The 19,914-nt window shown below is 40.2% G+C and overlaps 2 protein-coding genes across 2 annotated transcripts in view; both read left to right on the top strand.

Annotated features, from left to right (window-relative positions):
• Positions 1–807: 807 nt before the first annotated feature.
• On the top strand, positions 808–12,045 carry mmp17b (matrix metallopeptidase 17b). Its single transcript, XM_027151970.2, has 12 exons — positions 808–1,095; positions 5,362–5,631; positions 6,308–6,440; positions 6,549–6,705; positions 6,856–6,964; positions 7,085–7,262; positions 7,350–7,526; positions 8,260–8,386; positions 8,498–8,571; positions 8,691–8,840; positions 8,948–9,169; positions 11,023–12,045. The coding sequence occupies exons 2-12, from the start codon at positions 5,482–5,484 to the stop codon at positions 11,388–11,390; spliced, it is 1,845 nt and encodes a 614-aa protein (XP_027007771.2). The 5' UTR covers positions 808–1,095; positions 5,362–5,481; the 3' UTR covers positions 11,391–12,045.
• Positions 12,046–15,354: 3,309 nt separating this feature from the next.
• Positions 15,355–19,914, top strand: part of zgc:154054 (Alpha-1,3-mannosyl-glycoprotein 4-beta-N-acetylglucosaminyltransferase B-like) — a 30,094-nt gene continuing 25,534 nt past the window's right edge. Inside the window, exon 1 of the mRNA XM_027152025.2 lies at positions 15,355–15,722. Within this exon, the coding sequence (XP_027007826.1) occupies positions 15,632–15,722 (91 nt within the window). The 5' untranslated portion in view covers positions 15,355–15,631. The remainder of the gene's footprint in view (positions 15,723–19,914) is intronic.

Below are 19,914 nucleotides of genomic sequence, written 5' to 3'. Positions count from 1 at the left end.
TAAGCTTTTCACATCATGATATATTTACACACACACCCAAACATGTAAGCACACACACTCGTGTGCACGTGGACACACAAATATGCGTACACACAAACCACAAACACATACACAAGCACGTGCACACACATATGCACATGTGCATACACAAACACACACACAAACATGAACACACACAAATGCGCTCATGCACACACAGAGACGTATAGGCATGTGTGAGTGTGTGTGTGCATGTGTGTGTGTATTTGCATATGTGTGTGTGCATGTGTGTGTGTTCACATTTTCATATAAGTGTGTGAGTGTGTGTGCTTGAGCGCTTGTGCATGTGCATGCTTGTGTATGTGCATGTTTGTGTGTCACTTGTGTGCATGTGTGTGTTTGTGTATGCACAGAACACACATGCACACACACACACACACACACATATGCAAATACACACATGCACACACACAAGCGCTCAAGCACACACTCACACATGTATATGCACGTGTGAACAGACACATGCACACACACTCACACATATGCACATGCGAACACACACGCACACACACACTCACATGCAAACACACACATGCACACACACACACACACTCTCACACATATGCACATGCGAACACACATGCACACACACTCACATGCAAACACACACACACACACACACACTCTCACACATATGCACATGCGAACACACATTCACACACACACACATACACACTCACATGCAAACACACACACATACACACACATATGCACATGCACACACATGCATACACACACATATGCAAACACACACACGCACACACACACACACACACACACACACACACACACACACACACACACACACACACACACACACACACACACACACACACACACACACAGCTGCCCAGTGTGTCCTGCTGGGGCGGGGCAGCCTGTTTTCAGGGGGTGTTTAAGGGACTATTGTGTTAGTCGTGCGGTGGTGAGAGAGTAGGGGGAAAGCTCAGGAGATGAGAGCGACACATCTGTTCAGAGAGTCGGAGAAGGAGGGAGTGAAGGACAGAGTGGGCGAATTAAAAAGAAAAGACTCAGAGTTCTTAGGACAGAGGGAAGGTAAGAGCTCGCTTCTGTGTGCTTTTTGGGTTTTATCATCATTATTTTCCTTTTTTTTAAAAAAAAAAAATCTTGTTCAACTTTCAGCTGTTATAAATATGTTACACAGTGTAAGTGTGTGCTGGATTACTTAAGTTGTTAAATTATTATTCTGCATCTAGTTAAGTTTTCCTCATGTGTCTAACTGTATGTCTCTGCTATGTGCCATATATGTGGAAATCTAAACATACCAATAAACCCTTCAGGATGTACGACGTTATTCGTATCATCTCACTTCACGCATCACGACACGGTGATTATTTTTCTGAAACATCACATCAGACACGTTTGATTCTTCTGAAATTGGCAGCAATTCACCAGCGATTAAAGATTTCCTTTATTAAATAATAGATTTCAGTGTTGCTCTTTTTAACCATACTTCAGGGATCGCTGCCTTTCAGACGTTTTCTCGACAACCTCTTTTTTTGCTCTCTCTCTAAAAAAAAACAACAACAAAAAAAAACGCTGCTTTTCATGTCACTGAGTAACTGGAAAGCGCATCATCTTTCGTCCTGATGACTTTCCCGGGTTGGAAAACATCTTTCTCTCTGACAGTTATACCGTAAGCGATGACACCGACGATATCGTTCAACCTTAGATCGTGTGAATTGTTCTCCTTATAATCCATACAAGAATATTTACTACAGAACAATAATTCAGTATTATATTAGAAAAAGAACCACTGTTATAGGTCAATAATCTGACCAATCAGATTCAAGAAATGTATACAAACAGTTGTATAAATAACTACGGCGTCTGTTTAAATGCCGGAAGGTAGAAGGTTCAGTAGCAAGCCTTCGATTTTTACTTGCTCGCTAACTGTTTTCGACACATGAAGCCTGTTGTACTTTATTTGATTTGAGGTTGTAGTGGTCAAAACATTTTATTAAGTTACACAAGAACAAAATCTGACATGCTAGGGCGACTAGCACACGATATAACTATCGTTTCATTACACAATTTCATTGCGTTCATTCAGGAACAAAAAAACAAGCAAACAAACAAACAAAAAAATCCAATGCAATGCTGCTCCTGGAAGTTACACTGCTCCGTATTAGATTAGATTAGATTAGATTCAACTTTATTGTCATTACTCATGTACAAGTACAAGGCAACGAAATGCAGTTGAGGTCTAACCAGAGTGCAATAGCAGTAAGTGCAGGATATACAGTGTTTACATGAGATAAATACATTAAATAAAATGGTAATATTGGATAATAATTTACAGATGTGTGTGTACTGTGAACATAATATACAGATGGCTATTACTATAAACTGAAATTTACAGAAAGATGTAACAAAATATATTATTTATATATTATTTTAAACAGATGTGTATGTACTATGGACATAATATACTGATGAATATATTTGTACTATGGAAATAATATACAGATGAATATATTTGTACTATGGACATAATATACTGATGAATATATTTGTACTATGGACGTAATATACAGATGGCTATAACTATAAACAGAAATATATAGAAGGATATGTACTATGAACATAATATATTGCTGTTACTCTAAACAGAAATCAGATGGATGTATACTATGGTAAGTTAGACAATGGTGAGCAGCAATGCAAAAAAAAAGAGCAAGTGTGCAAATGAGCATAGTTTTTGTGTAACAGTCCATTAGTGTTTGAGACAATGTCAATTGTAAAAAGCGCTATACAAATAAACTTGTATTGAATTGAATTGAACAGTGCAATAACCGGTGGCACGTTCTCCTCACACCTCCAGGGTTGGAGGTTCGATTCCCGCCTCCGCCTTGTGTGTGTGGAGTTTGCATGTTCTCCCCGTGCCTCGGGGGTTTCCTCCGGGTACTCCGGTTTCCTCCCCCGGTCCAAAGACATGCATGGTAGGTTGATTGGCATCTCTGGAAAATTGTCCGTAGTGTGTGAGTGTGTGAGTGAATGAGTGTGTGTGTGTGCTCTGTGATGGGTTGGCACTCCGTCCAGGGTGTATCCTGCCTCGATGCCCGATGACGCCTCAGATGACGCCTCAGGCACAGGCTCCCCGTGACCCGAGTAGTTTGAATAAGCGGTAGTAAATGAATGAATGAGTGCAATAACGAAGTGTGGGTTGAGAAATAAGCAAATGACATACATCTATAACAAAAGAAGCTTTTGTCAATTCCTCAATTTCCTCTGTTCAGATTTAAGCTTTGTGATCAAATGTGCTAAAATTGGGTAAAAATGTGTGAATTTCACTTTAGAAGTTCTAATGATGTTTTAAGGACGATCAAGATGTAAAATCTTGAATTTTTACTGCAAAAAGCAGCAAACAGCATGAAAACATGAGCCAGGATTCAGACAACGGTCAAAAAAACACTGCTGAATATAAGCAACAAGGTCGATCGTTGATCCAAAGAGCAAACAAATAAGCAATAAGGGTCCCAGACACATTGAGGCACATCAAGGCACAGGTCTTAGACACACGGAACGGCGAGACTTTGTAAAAAAGTTCATATATTTGTTTTATGTAAACAGGAATTAACCCTGAAAATGTTTAGCAGATCGAATCCCTTACACATGAATAATAAAAAGTTCAGGTTTACGTCACAACAAACAACTCGTATGTAATGGATACATGACCAATATCGTAAAAATGTCCTTTAAAGACATCTTTTTAATGCTGCTGGGAAGATTTGCTTGTAAAGCGGATTGAAGATGGCAAGATTTGAATGATTGAAAACCGGAGGACGGGAGAAGAAGGCGTAGAAGGTGGATTTAATTTAGAGCAGACAACACGGTGTAAGGGGCAGTGAGAGAGCGGCTTGTAGGATGTGAGGATTTAATTAAATTACTTGGTGTCATTTCATTAAGGGAGAGAGCGGCCGGATGAAAAGAGCCCCGAGAGGGGCTGGGTGAAAAGAGACAGTTATGGAATGAGGGAGATGAAGTAGTAAAGCCCCCCTCTGAGGGTCGAAAGAGGGCAGGGTGAAAAGAACAAGATACTATTGTTAAATTTTAAACATCTTTTTCCGGTGAAGCTGTTTTATTTGTAGTGCGACTGATTTGTGATGTATGAGTGTGTGTGTGTGTGTGTGTGTGTGTGTGTGTGTGTGTGTGTGTGTGTGTGTGTGTGTGTGTGTGTGTGTGTGTGACAGTCAGTTGGTATGAACCCATGTAGGGTAGCCCATGTGCCAATCACTTCATCGATCAGTGTTATATTTATGCAATATAAAGAATATAATATGTCTTGTGTGTGTTAAAGGTGAACACAAGTGAATGATATACAAAGAAATAAAACATTTTCTGTATATTGAATTTAATAAAATCTAAACACCCATCATGTCCATAACACTTCATGTTAATCTGCACATTTCCATGTCGTGTAGATTTTCCAGTATCAGACAACTCTGTTACGTAACACTGACACCGGAGACTCCTTCCGTAAATGTTACATCATCATCTGCTATTAGGATGTTATGTCATGGTGTTATGTCATGTAATGACTTCATGGAGATGGGGAAGTGGTAGCTTAGTGTTTAAGGTGTTGGACTACTGATAGGAAGGTCGTGAGTTCAAATCCCAGGGCCACCAAGCTGTCACTCTTGGGCCCCTGAGCAAGGACTTTAACCCTCAATTGCTCAGCTGTATAAATAAGATAACTGTAAGTCGCTCTGGATAAGAGCGTCTGCCGTAAATGTAAATGTAATGTAGATGGATGCTAGTTTATAACCTTAGTAACACAGACACATATTAGAAATAAAAAAAAAAACTAAGACTTACTAAGACAACAGGGTTATGTCTAGGGAAACATAAGCTAGGAAACAAATTATGAACATCAATAACAAATACAGGGGACACGGTGGCTTAGTGGTTAGCACGTTCGCCTCACACCTCCAGGGTTGGGGGTTCGATTCCCACCTCCGCCTTGTGTGTGTGGAGTTGAATGAATGAATGTACGAATGAATGTATGAGCTAACAAATACAGAAACTCAATGCTACAGAAACGAAGACAGTATATGACTTAAATAAGGTGACAAATAAAAAAAAATACAAAAACTTTTGCGCAATAATCAACGGAGGAAATAAAACAAACGACATTCTTAGTGGTCTGTGTAGGAACCGTTAAGTTAAATCATAGTAACGTACCATATATTGTCCTCTGTGTTGTGTTACTTTATTAGTAAAGCATCAGCTAATATGTATAAAGTGTGTAAAAGTATATAAGTGATGTGATATTTCTCGATATTTTCACCCATTCTCTAGTCTGAAGATGTTCATGGTTGTTCCTCGTCCGTTGAACCACTGAAGATGGAAACCGTAACATTTCCTTCTGGATGAAGACGCCGCTTTTCCTTCGTCTTAAATGTTTTGCATGTCGTCAGTATGAAGGTGTTACAGTGGACGGTGCTTACACTCAGCCTGTGTGGATGTAAGTGGGCGGTGTCTGTTCCACTGGCCCCACACATTGCATTATTAACACCTGAAACCACGCCCTCAGTTACACCCACAATGGACGAGAGCGCAAGGCTGGTGGTGAGACTTAATAAATATTTCATATTATGTGCAACATTTGAGGAAATTAGACTAATTACAATTAATTACTAAATGCATGGTAAAAATAAGTAAATAAATTAACTCAATTGTTGATAATAAATCACGAATGTTTAATAAAAATGCATCCATCTATGGGGGGACACGGTGGCTTAGTGGTTAGCACGTTCTCCTCACACCTCCAGGGTCGGGGGTTCGATTCCCTCCTCTGCCTTGTGTGTGTGGAGTTTGCATGTTCTCCCCGTGCCTCGGGGGTTTCCTCCGGGTACTCCGGTTTCCTCCCCTGGTCCAAAGACATGCATGGTAGGTTGATTGGCATCTTTGGAAAATTGTCCGTAGTGTGTGAGTGTGTGAGTGTGTGAGTGAATGAGAGTGTGTGAGTGTGTGAGTGAATGAGAGTGTGTGTGTGCCCTGCGATGGGTTGGCACTCCGTCCAGGGTGTATCCTGCCTCGATGCCCGATGACGCCTGAGATAGGCACAGGCTCCCCGTGACCCGAGAAGTTCAGATAAGCGGTAGAAAATTAATGAATGAATGAATGAATGAATGAACATCCATCTATCCATCCATCCCTTATGAAAAAAAAAACAAATAACATCCAATTAAATGTCCAAATGATTATAAAAAGATTAATGATGCCTCCACTGGTGCTTGAACAGGATTGGCTTATGAAGTACGGCTACCTGCCCCCTCCTGACCCCTCCACGGGTCAGCTCCAGGCCTGGACTGCAGTCACACATGCTTTGAAGGCCATGCAGAGATTTGCTGGATTACAAGATACTGGAGAACTGAGTAGGAAACACATACCTTTCTGTTCCATGTCACTTTTTAACCTCTTAGCAGTGACCAATCTTCTCTGTCTTCCTTCTCTCTCTCTCCATCTCTCTTTCTCTTGTTCAGATGAGGAGACTCTAAGACTGATGCAGACTCCTCGCTGTTCGCTTCCTGATGATGAAGAGAGAAGCCAGATCTCTGAGTCAGACTTAGAGAGTGAACATCACGACCAGAGGGTAAAGAGAGACGTATCAAGTTGGGCTCAGAGAAACATCAACTGGAGGTTTGTGTCAGGACTTGAGAAGGTTTCACTTCTATAAACGAACATTAAAGTTAAGGTGGTCTGAAGATCAGTTTCCTGGAGTGCACCGTGGTTTAAAACAACTTTCACATTCACACTCTCTTTCTCTTTCTCTCTCTCTCTTGCTCTCAGATTGCGTACATACCCCACTTCCTCTGCTCTGTCCCATGAGACGTTCCGTGCTCTGGTCTTCTACGCTCTGAAGGTGTGGGCAGAACCAACAGCTCTTGAATTTTACGAGGTCAGATATTTTACCGTACACAATTTTCAGATTGATGTTAAATAATTTTTTGTAAATCTGTTCATTCAGAAACAGCATGAGCAATTGCCTCCTCGTAACCCTGTGCCTGAAACCTGACAGGTTGGAGGCCCGGATGGGGCGGATCTCCTGATTGATTTTTTACATGGTTCACATGGTGATGGATATCCGTTTGATGGAGTGGGTGGAGCTGTTGGCCACGCCTTCTTTCCTTCAGACCCAGACAGAGCAGGTGAAGTCCATCTGGATGCAGAGGAGGAGTGGGCATTCAGACAGCCAGGTAACACACAAACAAACAAACTTCAGACTCTGAAACACATGCTTACTTAAATTTCTTCACTTAAAACTGCGCTTTGGGTTCCTGCAGCTTCTGAAGGTACAGATGTGTTCACGGTGCTGGTGCACGAGCTCGGCCATGCTCTCGGACTCTCCCACTCTTCGGCGCGGGGGTCCGTTATGAGGCCGTATTACCAAGGGCCCCTGGAAGACCCGCTCCACTTTAGCCTGGGACCTCCAGACCGAGAGCACATCACCGCTCTCTATGGTAACAACCATCAGATTACAACCGAAAATATTCTGTATTTTGAGTGAAGAGAAATGGAAGGATGTGTAGGGAGAAATACTGTACATAACTGCAACCAATCAATTAATCCATTTATCCATCCTTCCATCTGTCCATCAATCTATCTATATATCCATCCATTGTAATTGAATCCATTTATCAACCAATCCACCCATCTATATTTCCATCAATTAAGCAGACAACCAATCTATCCATTTATCCATTAATTTAGCAATCAGTAAATTTACCCACCCACATGTTCATCCCTCCATCTATCCATCCACCTATTTGTAAATGCATCTATACAAGCATTCATTCATCCATTAATATATCTCAGTCTATTCAGTCATCTAAGTATCCATCTATCTATTAATCCATCCATCCATTTGCCACTTAAAACTATCCATCCATCAGTCCAGCCATTTATTCCTCTGCCTATCTGTCTATCCGACTGTTTTATTTTTTTCTTTTGTCTGTCCACCTTCCAATACATCATCCATATATATATATATCCATGTCAGTCCACCCAGTCATAAAGTCATCTGTCCATCAATCATTCAATCCATCCAAACATCCAGCCCTCCACCCATCCATCCATTCATCCATCCATCTATCCATCCATACGTGCTTCTCTTGATATATAATACCAGAACTAATGCTGATATATTCATCAATAGTTTAATATTAAACATTTAATACAATGTACTTTGTTTAGGAAAGAGGGGTGATAATCTACAGACAGTCAGTTCTCCTCCAGAGGCAGAAGCTGAACGAAAACATCCACACAGAGATACACACAGACTCACACACATACACCGGCACACACACAGTCACCAGGACAGGTATGATAAACATCCATGCTGGAGCAGTGGAAGCCCTCGATATATACAGTATTCGATCGTTTGTTGCTGTTGATAGCTGTTCAACTTTGTCCCTCTTTTCTTTAAATCCAGTCCTTCTTTGGATCGCTGCAACACCAGTTTCGACGCGGTTGCTAAAATTCGAGGGGAAACGTTTTTCTTCAAAGGTAAAATTCCAGGATACTGATACTAATGAATATTAAAGAAATTCACTTCTTCTCTTCAAAAGTAGATTTAATATTTTAAATGAACTATAAATATAAATACAGTACAATTGGAATCTCAGGTCTGAGTATGTGGAGAGTGAACCGTGGAGGTCTGGTGTCTCAGAGAGCCGTATCCGTACAGAAACTCTGGGCCGCCCTGCCCACATCAATGCCCCCACTGAGGGCCGTACTGGAGAGGCATGAGGATCACGCCATCATCTTCATCAGTGGTCAGATTCTCCAAGCGTCCTCATGTTGCTTTCCCTGGCTTCTTTAACATGTAGTTGTATGTACAGTGTGTCATCTACAATAATCCAGACCCATGGTGTGTTCTCAGGTTCTCGGTTCTGGCTGTTTAAGGATCTGTCTCTACAGAACGGTTTTCCGCAGCCGCTCTCTGCACTGAATCTCACAGACTCGGACGGAGAGATGCGCGGTGTGCACTGGGACCCTGAGAAAGGAGTCGTGTGGGGGTTGGCAAAAGATGGTGGAGAGTGTGGTGAGGTGTGGACAGAGCTTACTGAAGGAGGAGTGAATGGAATTATTACAGACAATGATGGTGAGGATGAGAGAATGATGTTATGGTTTATAAAAAATAACTAATGTAGCTGTAATTATTAAATCTCACAATCATAATCTCTCACACACAATCAAATCTCTCATACACAGTCAAAACTCTCTCACACAGTCAAAACTCTCTCTCACACACAGTCAAAACTCTCTCACACAGTCAAAACTCTCTCACACACACAGTCAAAACTCTCTCACACACACAGTCAAAACTCTCTCACACACACAGTCAAAACTCTCTCACACACACAGTCAAAACTCTCTCACACAGTCAAAACTCTCTCTCACACACAGTCAAAACTCTCTCACACAGTCAAAACTCTCTCACACACACAGTCAAAACTCTCTCACACACACAGTCAAAACTCTCTCACACACACAGTCAAAACTCTCTCACACAGTCAAAACTCTCTCACACACACAGTCAAAACTCTCTCACACACACAGTCAAAACTCTCTCACATACAGTCAAAACTCTCTCACACACACAGTCAAAACTCTCTCTCACACACAGTCAAAACTCTCTCACATACAGTCAAAACTCTCTCACACACACAGTCAAAACTCTCTCTCACACACAGTCAAAACTCTCTCACACACACAGTCAAAACTCTCACACACACACAATCAAAACTCTCACACACAATCAAAACTCTCATACAGTCAAAACTCTCTCACACAATCAAATCTCTCTCACACACAATCAAATCTCTCATACACAGTCAAAACTCTCTCACACAGTCAAAACTCTCTCTCACACACAGTCAAAACTCTCTCACACAGTCAAAACTCTCTCACACACACAGTCAAAACTCTCTCACACACACAGTCAAAACTCTCTCACACACACAGTCAAAACTCTCTCACACAGTCAAAACTCTCTCACACACACAGTCAAAACTCTCTCACACACACAGTCAAAACTCTCTCACACACACAGTCAAAACTCTCACACACAATCAAAACTCTCATACAGTCAAAACTCTCTCACACAATCAAATCTCTCTCACACACAATCAAATCTCTCACACACAGTCAAAACTCTCACACACAGTCAAAACTCTCTCATACACAATCAAAACTCTCATACAGTCAAAACTCTCTCACACACACAATCAAATCTCTCACACAATCAAATCACTCATACACAATCAAATCTCTCACACACAATCAAATCTCTCACACACAGTCAAATCTCTCTCACACACAGTCAGAACTCACACACACACACACAATAAAATCTCTCACACACAATCAAATCTCACATACAATCAAATCTCTCACACACAATCAAATCTCTCACACACAATCAAATCTCTCACACACAATCAAATCTCTCACACACAGTCAAATCTCTCTCACACACAATCAAAACTCTCACACACAGTCAAAACACTCTCACACACACAATCAAAACACACACACAGTCAAAACACTCTCACACACACAATCAAAACACACACACAGTCAAAACACTCTCACACACACAATCAAAATACACACACAGTCAAAACACTCTCACACACACAATCAAAACACACACACAGTCAAAACACTCTCACACACACAATCAAAATACACACACAGTCAAAACACTCTCTCACACACAATCAAAACTCTCACAGAATCATATTTCTCAAACACAATTAAATCTCTCACACACAGTCAAAATTCTCTCACACACATTTTCAAACCTCTTTCACACACACAATCAAAACTCCCTCACACATTTAAAATCTCTCTCTCACATGCCATCAAAACTCTCTCACACATACACACAATCAACAAGTCGATCCTCTCGTGTGTTTATGAGCCCTTTTCTCTGTCTTCTTTGACCATCAGGTTCTCTCCTCCTCTTCAAAGGCTCTCAGTATTGGCAATTTGCTCACCAATGCTCTGCCCCTGAGCCTGGCTTTCCCCGACCTGTGGGCTCAGATTGGTTGAACTGCCCAGACCCCTCTCTCTATCACCCTGGTGACATCTCCCTGACATCCACTGTTGGTCAGCAGGAGCTTCAAGAGAGAAAAAAGGAACAAGCATTGGAGCAGATCAGGCGTAGGCACAAAACCACAGTGAGACATACAGAAAATCCCGCGGAATGTCCTTGCACCGACAGCGCGGCTCTACCTAGCACCAGTCTGCATTTCCTGACAATTAGCCTGCTCTTACACACAGCCATCTGTGTCACTTCACATCCTTTTCATCTTTAGATGTCTTTATACGTCATTTCTTCAACTGTCAGGTTTCAGTATGTGTGAGATGCTTTTCTGCTCACCACGGTGTGGTTATTTGAGCTACTGGAGCCATTCTGGCAGCTCAAACTAGTCTGGAGGTTTTCCATTGACCACTTTCTTCAAGAACAGGATGTTTCTGTATATTTCTTTGTATTTGTATAAACTCTAGAGAATGTACTGTATAAAACGTCTGTAAATAACTTTCTTGAAACAACCAAGCCACTGTCAAAGTCAGTCAGACCACAATTTATCCCTTTGTTCTGATGTTTTATGTGAACTTTCACTCAAGTTCTTGACCTGTATCATTATACTGATCCTACATTTATCACTATATTCCACGGGGGACACAGAAGAGAGGAAATAAGAATAATTTCCTCCGCGGATGACATTAGACATTTGACTTGTTATCTCTTCTAAACCTCCCTCACTGCCACATTAACATTATTGATTTAAGATTAATAAATTATGCTAAATAAATCCATCAGCGATAGAAATCAATGCTAGAGCATTTATTTAACCCAAGATGTTACAGCTTGACCCTTTACATGACAAAAACAACCTGACAATTGTATTTTTGATGCAATGATCTGTCTCCCTCTAACTGTTTATATATATATATATAATAATAATAATAATAATAATAATAATAATAATAATAATAATAATAATAAAACATGACCCTAAGATTTGTCTTCTTTTCTTTTCTTTTTTCTTTATTTTTTTAAATCATTTTTTATTTTTAAATCATATTCTGAAAGTGAAGCCGTGACAAGTAAATGTCACTATTTTAATATCTTTGTACATATTTCTTCCACCCATGATGCAATTTCAATAACTTTCTTTTCCCAACTTTATCTGTGCCAGAACTTAACTACATTTGGCTCTTTCTTTGCTGTTAACTGAAATGTATATGGAATAATAAATCTAGAAGAAAAGTCTGTGCTGATAATAAATCATAGAAATTGTCCTGGAGATGTAATACGTGAAATGTCCGCAAGGTGACGCTCATGGAAGATATCCCGAGGCATTGTGTTGAGAGTTACAGATTTGTAATTGGAATTAAATTACTTCAGTTACTTCAATCTGAAAGTGCACCATTATGTCAGGAGTTTATAAGTGCCAGTGTCAATCCCAGGATGATGTCAGAGCATTAAGGTGATTATTTTTTTGGAAAGCAAACACATTATGAATAAACATATTCAAAGTTAATTAAGGTGTACATTGCAACAGATTTAAACCTAAGGACTAACACCTCTGCACCTTATGAGTTGTGTAAAGCGTGTTTGTGTGCTTGTGTGTTTGTTACCAGGGAACACAAAGCTTCAAAATCAGCGAGGGATTTGTACACAAAAAACAAGGTGAGCATCTGGGATGTGGCTGATCAGCTGCTACTAAAGGTTCATACAAGTTTATTAGATATTGAGTAACTACATTTTCAGGCCTATATATATACACATTCATTCATTTCTACCGCTTACCCGAACTTCTCGGGTCACGGGGAGCCTGTGCCTATCTCAGGCATCATCGAGCATCAAGGCAGGATACACCCTGGACTGAGTGCTAACCCATCGCAGGGCACACACACACACTCTCATTCACTCACGCAGTCACACACTACAGACAATTTTCCAGAGATGCCAATCAACCTACCATGCATGTCTTTGGACCGGGGGAAACCCCCCGAGGCACATTGAGAACATGCAAACTCCACAAACACCCAACCCTGGAGGTGTGCCCCTAAGCCACCGTGTACATTTGCCCATCATTAAGTTGGTAGGACTTAAGGATATCACTATATTCTCAGCACTTTATCGTTGATTGTATTTCTTATTAATAAGGTTTTTTTTATTTCTAAATTAGTCCAGAAACTTTTTTTTTATAAATTTTATTTATGTATTCTTTTTCTTTTTTTCATACATTTCCACAAATCCTGTTTGATTAACTGTCTTTGTAATTTTTTTGTCTTATTTATAAAGCACTGAGGATTACAACAATAAACCTTTCCTTGTTTTGCCCATTAATAAATGTTTTGTAAAAAGGTTATAATAAGGAAGTCACAGTGGTTTAAGAGGAGTGTGTATAATGTTTAATGTGCTGTGTATCAGGACATCACACCACAGTCTGAATGATTGTTCTCCTGTAGCTACAAACCCACAGGTGTTATATTCCTTACACACATCCACTGTCCTTTACGTTTTGGTGTACAGGCTGAACACTAAGCTGACGTCAGAATACAGGTGGAAAGGGAGGAGCTTCTGTCCTTTAAACATATGTACAGCATGTAATATATAGGTATATATGGAAATGTGTGCAGCATGTAAAATATATATGTATATATATATATACACACACACACACATGCATAGACGAATGTGAAATATTAGGCCGAATGTACAGTAAGGTGTATATATATATATATATATATATATATATATATATATATATATATATATATATATATATATATATATAGACATGAATAAAATAGTGCAGATGTATGTAAGACACAATATGTGTAGAGAATGAGGAGTATAGTAAATACAGTATGTAATATGAATTTAAAAATCAGCAAAACTACAACTTTTGAAGCTCATTGTAATATTTTTTGACAGCTGATACATCCTAAACCCTTTATAATGCCCTTTATAATGCTTTACATGTTTGATAATCCAGCACTCCATATATCACTGTCCTGAATGTTAGCCTAGATAGTGCACTATACAGTGTGTCTATTGTGATGGAGAATTTTTACTAAGAAGCTAGATTAGATTAGATTCAACTTTATTGACATTGTGCAAGGTACATGTACAGAGCCAATGAAATGCAGTTAGCATCTAACCAGAAGTGCATAGATAGCTTATTTACAAGTGACAGTGTAATAATGAAAGTGACGTGACATACGGCTAAGTACGGTGACCCATACTCAGAATTCGTTCTCTGCATTTGACCCATCCAGAGTGCACACACAGCAGTGAACACACACACACACACACCATGAACACACACCCGGAGCAGTGGGCAGCCACTGCGGCGCCCGGGGAGCAGTTGGGGGTTCGGTGCCTTGTTCAAGGGCACCTCAGTCGTGGCCGGCCCGAGACTCAAACCCACAACCTTAGGATTACGAGTCAGACTCTCTATCCATTAGGCTAGACTTGCCACAATTAACTAACTAACTAACTAACTAACTAACTAACTAACTAACTAACCAATTAATTAATAGATTAATTAATTAAATATTAATTAACTAATTAATCGAGTAATTAATTAATTAATAATTAATGGTATGGGGTCATACAGAAAGTGTAGTAATATGTACTGTACATATAACTGAATAAGGGTATATATAGTGTGGTTTTTATATAAGTATGATACAGTATGAAGTGGTATGACAGATATAGCTGTACAAAAGGAATGTCATTATGAATAGAAGTTGCTTGTGACTTGAAATTATTATTACTAGAGATAATACTTGAAGGTCAGGAGAAGACCTTGGTAAGGTTAAGATTATACTGAACAGCAGACGATCAGTCGTTGTGCATCTAGACAATAATTGAGAATGTTTAGCTTTCTTCAGTTCCTGTGTTTGAAACATGCTTATAAAATATCAATGTAATGAATGACACCCTTTCTAAAGCTATACGAGGAGCGTTGGGTCCTGTTGCTGAGCAGCTCAAATAAATTATGGACCTTTTGATTTTTGCACATACCTTCCAGAGTGTTATAATTAGGAAGTCCCAGTGGTTTAAGAGGAGTGTGTATAATGTTTAATGTGCTGTGTATCAGGACATCACACCACAGACTGAATGATTGTTCTCCTGTAGCTACAAACCCACAGGTGTTATATTCCTTACACACATCCACTGTCCTTTACGTTTTGGTGTACAGGCTGAACACTAAGCTGACGTCAGAATACAGGTGGAAAGGGAGGAGCTTCTGTACCGAGTGCTCAGAGAAGGAGAGAAGGAAGGATGGTGCGGTTTCACAAAACTTTACACAACCACGTCACCGTCTTCCTCATCATCATCAGGTGCTGCGTTATTGTCACACTTGTCAAACCAGACTTTTGACACTCTTGACAAGACATGACAGCATGTAACGCGTTGTCATTGAAGACTACTATTCCATGTGGATCCTGAGCAAGGGTGAAGTTTCGCTTGTGGGAGCGAATTTTTACGCGAAGGTCCAGAGATCTGATCAGAGCACCTGTTCGGGCTGGGATGAGATGCTATGAGAGAATTATCATTCTCACAGTTCTGCTGTGTGGAGGCTTCCTGCTAATGTTCACCGTTAGACAGTCCACAACGGACGGTAAGCGCACTTGGTTACGTTTCTGCAGGAACAGACATTAACGCGTAATAACGCGCGCGACCTCGCGTTTATTCACTCTTATGTCGTTCCGTTCTAACTACTGGATAAAGGTGTGAGATTTATACTGTAGAATGTAGAATTCTATTCACTGCAAATTTTAGTTAGAGAAGATTCATACTAAATCTTAAATAATGCCCGACAGTGCTCCTTTTTGCGCCCGGCACCGTATTGGATCTTTAATGTTGTGTAGTATTCAGTAGAAGACGGGACATGACATGAGTTTTATAAAGGTCAACGACTTAGGCGTAGCTTTTCGTTAGTCTGGTAACACGTGTGACAGCATTTAGCGTGAAAACACAATAAGAGGAAGTACCAACTGACATGACAATATACTGTATACATACACGTGAAAGTTTCACTTTACACTGTCTAGGTCAATCCCTGAAGCTTCAAATACATAGATAGACATGATTAAAAGCACTAAATAGATGATTAATGGACTCATGGGAAAATAGATAGATGTACAGACAATGTTGTAAAGAAACAACAAGTAGAAGGTAACAAGGTTATGGCATTAAACTTAATGTGCAAGCTGAATAAACAAGTCCACTAAATATATATATATGCATGAATGTGAAATATTAGGCAGAATGTACAGTAAGGGATAGATAGATAGATAGATAGATAGATAGATAGATAGATAGATAGATAGATAGATAGATAGATAGATACAATATGTGTAGAGAATGAAGAGTATAGAAAATACAGTATGTGATATGAATTTAAAAATCAGCAACACTACAACTTTTGAAGCTCTTTTTGACAGCTGATACATCATAAGAGTTCTAATACCCTTTATAATACCATTTATAACGCTTTACATGTTTGATAAACCAGCACTCCATCTATCACTGTCCTGAATGTTAGATTGTGAAAGTGACATGACATACGGCTAAGTATGGTGACTGCATTTAACCCATCCAAAGTGCACACACACACACAGCAGTGAACACACACACACACCGTGAACACACACACACACACGGAGCAGTGGGCAGCCATTTACGCTACGGCGCCCGTGGAGCAGTTGGGGGGTTCGGTGCCTTGCTCAAGGGCACCTCAGTCGTGGCCAGCCTGAGACTCGAACCCTCAATCTTAGGGTTAGGATTCAAACTCTCTAAACATATACAGTGACTATACAGTACAGTGTGTCTATCCAGCTCTGGATTCTTTGGGGAAATAGCAACAAAACACTATACAGTATCACACAAAATTGTGTTTCTGTACTAAAAATCAGCTAAATGTCATTTCAGGTGAATAACCTAATCAGGTCCAACTGTTAGGGCAAGATGCTGAATTTGCCTTACCATTACATCATAGACAAGTAAACACAACAGGAAATTCAAAAACGTTAGTTAATGGTTTCAGGCGAGGCACAAGGCGGCGTATTTTAAAATTGTGGTGTAGCTGTTAAAATGTACCAGTTTGACCAGTCTATTCCAGTTTGTAGCTTGTAACCTGTCAGACAACTGAATTCCTCAACAAGGGTGTAGTGTTCATTACATTTATATCACCTTAGGTATTATTGCATAGCTCAGCCAATTCAACACCTTTCTATACTGTATATCTGCTTCTGCTTGCGCTCGATTGCTGCGATTGCTCGATTGCTGCGATCCCCTTTTTTTGATGTGTTACATACCAGATTCATTCCCTATAGATTTACACCACCCAGATACACTTTATAACCACGACTCACGTGGGTTGGAAGGTTTGTCCTGATGAACTGCTGCTGTAATCGTGAATAGCGTCTTGTGTTCATCCTAGGACTTCTATTCACAATCTGCTCTCACGTCAGCCTCAACACACTTCTTTAAACTAACATCACATCATCACGACAAGACAAATGGTTCCCCTCTTACTCTCACCTCTGTTTTACTCATTAAGGTTGATTTTCAGAGCGCAATATGCTATATACATTATCATCCGATTTTACTATGTCAAAATAGTGCACCATATGTAGTGTACTATATAGTAACCAAACTTCTTTAACCCATTGGATGGAAGTCGTGTCGTAATGGTTAGAGAGTTTGACTCCTAACCCTAAGGTTGTGGGTTCGATTCTCGGGCCGGCAATACCACGACTGAGGTGCCCTTGAGCAAGGCACCGAACCCCCCCAACTGCTCCCCGAGCGCCGCAGCGTAAAAATGGCTGCCCACTGCTCCGGGTGTGTGTGTTCACAGTGTGTGTGTGTGTTCACTGCTGTGTGTGTGCACTTTGGATGGGTTAAATGCAGAGAACGAATTCTGAGTATGGGTCACCGTACTTAGCCGTATATCACTTCACTTTAATATTGAGTATACAGTAGGAAACATTGACCAGGATATGTTGGGTCAACTGTAGCCTAATTAGGCTGGCACACAACTAGTGAGGTCTTCTGCTAAAGGTGCAGTATGTTGTGAGTTCTCACACGTGTTCCAGATGTCTCTCATCAAGAATTTAAACCTGCACGATTTTGACAGTTTTCCCAGAAGAAAATTCCAAGCGTTTCTGCTGCCACCTGATTGGCTGATTGCAAGAGTGTGCAGGTGTAATAAGTGTACTAATAATAGTCCGGCTTGTTCAGTTCAATAGACGGCCTTCTGCGCATTCTACTAGACATGATATCCATTAGTGCAGTAACTTACTGTATGTAGAACACGATATGTCTGACGGTGCAGCTGCTACTATAGTACGCCCTGCTGAGCACAAAAAAAAGACATTTGCAAGCATTTAATGTCATCGTTTGCATACGTTACAGATTTTACTGTAAACAGCATCATACAAATATTGTCTCACCATGCAACTAATAAACATGCTCTGCTATGAAATATACACAGAGCTATAAGTTAAACTCTTGGCTTTTTATAGCTGATAAAAAAAAAGGTTGTAGGTTTTCACTTCATAATATTTAGAAGCTTTCATACAGCAGCAACAAATCTGAACTACTCATTTATTATTGAGCAATGTCTGGATTGCAAAGTCAGGTTTGAAACACTGACACGTAAACGGCTTAGTCAGTTCTTAAGGGGAATTATTGTGAATTATTGTGACTCTTCGTGTGGAGATCCTGTAAGATTAAAAAATGATGTTTAATCGTTAACCTAAACTAGACGCAGCGTGATCCAAGGCAGCCAGTGAAAAATGACGTAATCGGTAGATGTCAAGTGTGACACCGTCTGCTTATTTACTGTTGGGGAAGTTCTGGGATTTGAGAGATTTCAAGTATAAAGTATAACACTGGTAGACACAGTAAGGCAAGAGTAAAAAAGGTTTCACAATTTATTGCGTTCAGCTGCACAGCAGGACCCAACACTCTGCATATAGCATGAGAGATGAAGGGCCACCATCAATGATTACATCAAGGTTTTATAGACAGAACTCAAGTAAAGAAGATATGTAAAAGCAAAACATCATCAACCATTGGCTCAAAATCACCGCATGCTCATCTCCTGACCAAGCTAATCTGGACCGGGCCAAGGTCTGCTAGAAGGTCTACTAGAAGATTTACTAGATGTTGTTTATGCCTAATTCCCTACAGCTCGTCTCCGGTCCCTACTGCCCTTGTCATAATCTTAAGAAGATAATGGGGAAGTTGTGGCCTAACGGTTAGAGAGTTTAACCCTAAGTTCGTGGGTTCGAGTCTCGGGCCAGCCAAAACTGAGGTGCCCTTGAGAAAAACTTCCTTGGCTAAAGGATTTCAGCTTTCTAGAAAGTTCCTACGCTTCAGTTTGGCAGATCTCTTGCTTCCTTTGCCAGACGAATTCTTCTCCTTTTTTCGGCTCTAACACTTGCAAATAAAAGTATGTGACCTTATACGTTACCGGACAAATCGGACACACCCGCATATCCGAGGTATTTTCTGTTATATTCAAATAATCATGACAATATACACGCTATAAAAATAACATGGAATTATGAGGTGAGCAAGAAAAGTTATGAATGTAAATGAAATGCAAATGTAGCTTGAATCACATGATTAATAACAACACCTACTGTAATATTCTCTCCACTCCTGGTTTCATGCACTGCACTAATGCCACATGACTGGTTAAACCGGCATCACTAAATAGGGGCACAGGTGTTTTATGGAACGAAGAGCTCCTTGAGTGTTTTGGCTGCAAACTGCTTTCTGTTTTCTGTTTCCGTTATTGA

The sequence above is a fragment of the Tachysurus fulvidraco genome, chromosome 17, assembly GCF_022655615.1.
Source record: "Tachysurus fulvidraco isolate hzauxx_2018 chromosome 17, HZAU_PFXX_2.0, whole genome shotgun sequence".
NCBI lineage: Eukaryota > Metazoa > Chordata > Actinopteri > Siluriformes > Bagridae > Tachysurus > Tachysurus fulvidraco.
This window is presented reverse-complemented; position numbering and strand designations above follow the sequence as displayed.

Bases quoted from the DNA above. Each gene is read 5' to 3' on its own strand.
- mmp17b (XM_027151970.2), top strand. From the start codon at position 5,482: ATGAAGGTGTTACAGTGGACGGTGCTTACACTCAGCCTGTGTGGATGT. The intron at 6,441-6,548 runs GTAGGAAACACA...TCTCTTGTTCAG, and splicing joins ACAAGATACTGGAGAACTGA to ATGAGGAGACTCTAAGACTG. The intron at 6,706-6,855 runs GTTTGTGTCAGG...TCTTGCTCTCAG, and splicing joins CAGAGAAACATCAACTGGAG to ATTGCGTACATACCCCACTT.